We start from the raw sequence: 5734 nt of genomic DNA, 5'->3' as shown, positions 1-5734 counted from the left end.
ACAAGTACGAAGGAGTTAAGTGTGCGTAGACATGAGATGCAAGAAGAAGATATCTAGTGTTCCATCGTAGAGCTAGTGTTAAGGAAGTAATAGAGGCACTAAAGAAAATGGAACCAGGGACGACAGTTGGACATGATGAGATACCAATTGAGGTATGGTAGCGTCTAGGGGAAGTTAGGACCTAGTTGACTAGACTTTTTAATAGGACTAGATACAAGGAAAATACCAGAATCTTGGAGACATAGTATTGTAGTACCAATTTATAACAATAAAAAAAAATATACAGGATTGTTCAGACTATAGAGAGCTTAACTTATGAGTCATACAATGAGACTGTGGGAGCGGATGATAGACAAAGACTAAAGAGTCTCATTACTATATCAGAGAACCAATTTGTTTTTATGTCAGATAGGCCTACAATAGGAGCTGTTTTCTTGATCATACAAATTATAGAGAAATATAGAAAACAACATAAGAATCTACATATGATATTTGTCGACTTAGATAAAGCATATGATAGAGTGCCTAGTGAATTAATCTGGTTGTACTCAAAAGGAAGCATGTGTATCAATGTTACATCGAGATCATTAAAGATATGTATGAAGGTGTCATAACTAGTGTTAGGCATATTGGAGGGATGTCATGTGAATTTCTTGTGGCAATAGGACTTCATCAAGGATTGACTTTAAGACCTCACCTATTTGCTTTGGTTATGGATGAGCTGACATGACATATTCGAGATGAGGTACCTTGGTGTAAGCTCTTGAGAGTAAAGGTTTTAGACTTAGTCGCTCAAAAACGGAATATTTAGTTTGTAATTTTGATCCTAGATCTAGAGAAATGGGTAGCCAAATTGAGATTGAAGGTCGAGAAGTCCCAAAGTGTGAAGATTTTCGCTATTTAGGATCCATTATTCAAAAGACTGGAGACATTAGAGAGGATATAGATCATAAGATTAAAGTAGGGTGGATGAAATGGAGGATGACATCGGGAGTTTTATGTGATAAAAGGATGCATGTGAGATTGAAAGAAAAATGTTATAAGGCTATTATTCGACCAACTATGTTTTATGGCTCGGAATGTTGGGCCATTACACACCTACATATGTAAAAGATGATTGTACCAGATACATGTATCTTAAGATGAATGTGTTGCAAAACGTGCAAGTATAGAATTAAGAATGAAAAGTGGTCATGTGAAGAGAAGACTAAACACGATCTCAATCTGACACATCTTAGAACGAGAGGTTAATTGTAGAAATAGGAATGGTGACCATTAAAAAATTGAATAAAAGTAGTTAAGAAAGATATATTAAAACTTGGTTTAAAATATTGTACGTAAAAAATTGTTGAGTTTGGAGAACTAATATACATATAACCGACCCGCAACCAACGAGAATAATGATGAAGATTATATATTTATACGTATATAAATTAAAACGTGCTAGTAATTCGCCAATACCTTAAGATTCATGTAAAAGCAGCCAGTACAAAAAGCGGTTCAAACATATTCAAGTTTAGAGGGAGAAACTTCTATAATTATTAACCCTCTTAGAAAATTTGGTTCAAACATTTTCAAATTTAGAGGGAGAAACTTCTATAATTATTAACCCTCTTAGAAAATTTCTTTCAAACTTGATATGTAGCAGCAACAAATTATTGCATCAGTGATCTAGCAATAAATTCAGGCAAAGAACGACACGATAACAAGGCAAACATAAACAAAAAAAATTAGACTTAATAACGCTTCTACGAAATCCAAGATTTGCAGTAGTTTTGGATAACTACAATATAAGCAAAAAGTTAATGAACCAGCCAACCAAATTGGGAGGGGAGAGTCCCCACCGCAAATCAAGGCACTAGTAGCTTCAAATAAAAATTAAGCCATCCTACAAATAAAAAGGAAAAATTAAAAAACCTCTTGTTAAACAAAAACTTCTTAGAGGAGATCAGCAACATTGGCTGGAAGCTCCTCGATCACAACATTGTAGAACTTCTGTATGTCGAAAAGCATTCTTTCATCATCTCTAGTAACAAAGTTAATGGCAACACCCTTCCTCCCGAATCTTCCACTGCGGCCAATACGATGCAGGTAATTCTCAGGCTGGGTCGGCAAATCATAGTTAATAACGAGAGACACTTGCTGCACATCAATACCACGAGCCAAGAGATCGGTGGTGATAAGCACACGAGATGAACCTGACCTGAATTCTCTCATTATGATATCCCTAGTGTTCTGGTCCATGTCACCATGGGTGGCGGATACAGTATGATCACGGCTGCGCATTTTGTCAGTAAGCCAGTCGACCTTACGCCTGGTGTTGACAAATATGACACTTTGAGTGATGGCCAACGTCTCATAAAGGTCACAGAGCGTTTCTAGTTTCCAGTCATCTTTTTCAACATTAACATAAAACTGCTTTATACCCTCGAGGGTTAACTCATCACGTTTGACAAGAATACGTACGGGCTTATTCATGAACTTTCTAGTTATTTCAAGAGCTTCTGGTGGCATGGTAGCTGAGAATACGCCAACTTGGATCTTAGGTGGCAGCAACTGAAAGATATCATATATCTGAAAGAGTGGATCAGTCTGATTAGATAAAGAATTTTTCATTCATGGCAGTTGGCAAAAATTAAATATTTAATAGTAGACCTGATCTTTAAAACCTCGTGAAAGCATTTCATCGGCTTCATCCAAAACAAACATTTTAATGTAATCAGGCCGTAGGGATTGCCTTCTCAACATGTCAAAAACTCGTCCAGGAGTGCCAACTACAACATGAACCCCACTGGAAAGTATCCTCTGATCTTCACGAACACTGGTACCTCCAACACAAGCATGGACCTTAACACCGAGATAATCACCTAGCGCTCGCATGACCTTCTCAATTTGCTGAGCAAGCTCACGAGTAGGTGCCAGAACCAAGGCCTGGCATTCGACTATGTTATAGTCTAGCTGCTGCAAAATTCCAGAGCAGAAGGTTGCAGTCTTTCCAGTTCCAGATTGAGCCTGTTGAATCACGTCAAGCCCCTTGCAAAAGGGAACAATACCTCTTTGCTGGATAGCAGAGGGCTTCTCAAAACCTTCAAGTAGATACAAATAAAACTTTCATTTCCTGAAAAAAATTTAAATCTAGTCTAAAAAAGGAAAACAGATATTAACAAAACTATCAAATTGTCAGACAACCCTAGATGACAAGCCAGAAACACTTGATAAGTTGTATCCAGTACGTCTGCTCACTAAAACTGAAATAACAAAAAGCTTGATAAAATTTACAGCTGGAAGTTAAATTTGGATTCTCAAAAAAATAAATGACCTTCAAAGGTAAAGTTTATAAAGTTTGCAATTTTATAGAAAAAAGCAGAACAGAAGGGATCGGCATACTATTTATCCAAGTTTACCATAAGCATAGATGCCCCTAAGAAGATTTTCCTGCAAGCCCATAGAATCAAAGCTGTCATACACCTCATCATAACTGGTGAAAAATTCTTCTCCATCTGTACCAAGCCTGAGCCAACAAACTCAGATGATCAGAAAAGGCTAAAGTCAATAACAGCCTTAATAAATAACTTCTTGAGTCATAAATTAGTAAGCAGAAAGTTGCGATACGAATAGATCATACAGCTCATTCATTTTTGTATCATACTGGCGAGCATCAAATTGAGAACCTTCAGGTGCCATTCCAGCCATGACTGCAGAAAAATAAATCAAAGATTTGCACATGCAACAGCTATGACTACCAGAGCAATAATAGATCATATAATGAAGATGAAAACAATAGAAACCATAAAAGAGAAACAAAAGTGTACATTAACGAGTCAATAAGTAAACAGCAATATAATACGGGATATGAGAGAAAAAGTGGTCAGAAACACTACTAGACACTCCAATGGATATTTTTCATAGAAACCATAAAAGAGAAACAAAAGTGTACATTAACGAGTCAATAAGTAAACAGCAATAATATATGGGATATGAGAGAAAAAGTGGTTAGAAACACTACTAGACACTCCAATGGATATTTTTCACATGTATGGAAAATTTTCAGTGAAATTTTTTCAAAACCAAACATTGTTTAGAAAAAGGAGAAATGTGCACCGTCCCTGGACCTGAAATATAAATGCAGTCTCAATTATGTAAACATTACCAAAAAAATTCATGCACTCTCTACCAACAAGGGACAACGCTCAGAAAAACAAAACACATTGGAGCCACCAACGCCAACACAACACAAGGAACTCAGTTTTATTTAAAAATCACCCAATAAACATAAGCCCAAGTCAATGGCCATATGGTAGTGCTAAAATTACCCAAAAAGAATATATAATCCACAACTTCAAGATTCACATCATCAAGGTATTTTGCCAATCCATCAATCTACCCCATAATCGATGATAGTAACACCTAAATTGATTATGGCAGAAAAAACAAGACCAACCAATCTAAAACATGGGGAAAACGAGGGAAAAAATGAGCTATTGGACAAAAACACGGGATGAGATGCACTGAGATTTAAAAGCCCGCAACTTGCTAAAACACAAATAATGTCGTAAGGCAATCCCTCAAGCTCGCATATAGCCGAGAAACTCCCTCACCAATCTCGCATGCAGAAACTCATTTTTCTACAAAGAACATGAAGCAACACCAAAAGGCAGGAAAACCCCAACAAAAATCGGTAGACACGTAAAAATATAAAATTGACGAGAGGGAAACACATAATAAGTATAACCATACAGATCCACAAACGAACAAAACTTAATCATCCACGTTCATAACAGAAAATAAGAACACTATGTATAAAATTTGAAGTTCCCCGTACGATCATCCAACATCAACAGCACAACAATCACATGTTTACGAACAACAACAACAAAGAACAAATTTAATTAATATTAACCTGATAAGCAGTGAAAAGTCTGATACGAAGAAAGATCAGAGTAAAGATACAGAAACGATTAATTGAACGAGCTCTCTCGGAATTGCTTATGGCGCCGATTTGATCTCAAAACTCCTCGGATCTTCGCCGCGGAGTGAGAGAATAGAATGAACACTGCAAACGAAAAAGGCCGAGGAAAAGTAGGCTAGTGTTTTCGTTAGGGATTTGGTTTGAGTGTTGAAATTCCATATTTGCCCCTGACCTTTGATTCACCACCAATCCCTTGGTTTTGGATCTTTCAAATCATTCCCACATTCTGCTATAATTTCATTCAAGATTGCATAAAAAATTATATATACCACAAAAATATTTTTTAGATGTTTTTTGCCGCAAATTCAAGAGAGATTTTAAAGAAAATTATCTTATTAATTTGTTATGTATGGTACCAATCATGCGAATGAGTAATCATATGATGATTGTACCGAATAACCCTCCCTCGGACTTTCTAAGTAATTATCATTCATCGGGAGAAAAAGTTTGTGGTTGTGATTGTACATCATTAGTCGTTACGACCCAGGACAACACTGAGGCTTTACATACTAAAATTATACTTTAACTCGTTTATCGAGTCCGCGAGGGTCACAAGATAGCGAGATTGGGTGAAATTGCGACATGTATAGGAACTAATGCATTGTAGTCGAGAATTAACTGCTCACCTACCGGTGTGGATATCCTATATGATCTAATGAAATAGTAGTACATGAAATCTCTGGACAGAGTGTAAGATGTACATTAGGGACAAGGGTTCTCTAGTTGTGCATGGGATGACACTATGAATATTTTATGATTGTATCA

At 36.5% G+C, this 5734-nt stretch overlaps 1 protein-coding gene across 1 annotated transcript; it reads right to left on the bottom strand.

The window, feature by feature from the left end:
• Nucleotides 1-1707: 1707 nt before the first annotated feature.
• LOC140830997 (eukaryotic initiation factor 4A-14) lies at nt 1708-5112 on the bottom strand. Its single transcript, XM_073194638.1, has 5 exons — nt 4901-5112; nt 3626-3695; nt 3405-3511; nt 2656-3086; nt 1708-2574 (listed from the first exon to the last, which is right to left on the bottom strand). The coding sequence occupies exons 2-5, from the start codon at nt 3691-3693 to the stop codon at nt 1939-1941; spliced, it is 1242 nt and encodes a 413-aa protein (XP_073050739.1). The 5' UTR covers nt 3694-3695; nt 4901-5112; the 3' UTR covers nt 1708-1938.
• Between the last annotated feature and the right edge of the window lie 622 nt (nt 5113-5734).

This window comes from Primulina eburnea, chromosome 4, assembly GCF_022965805.1.
Source record: "Primulina eburnea isolate SZY01 chromosome 4, ASM2296580v1, whole genome shotgun sequence".
NCBI classification, from domain to species: Eukaryota; Viridiplantae; Streptophyta; class Magnoliopsida; order Lamiales; family Gesneriaceae; genus Primulina; species Primulina eburnea.
The sequence above is the reverse complement of the archived record's forward strand: the minus strand, read 5'-3'. Positions and strand labels throughout refer to the sequence as shown.

Coding starts and splice junctions, on each gene's coding strand:
- LOC140830997 (XM_073194638.1), bottom strand. CDS start 3,693: ATGGCTGGAATGGCACCTGAAGGTTCTCAATTTGATGCTCGCCAGTAT. Junction 3,512..3,625: donor GATACAAAAATGAATGAGCT/GTATGATCTATT, acceptor TTGTTGGCTCAG/GCTTGGTACAGATGGAGAAG. Junction 3,087..3,404: donor TAGGGGCATCTATGCTTATG/GTAAACTTGGAT, acceptor ATCTACTTGAAG/GTTTTGAGAAGCCCTCTGCT.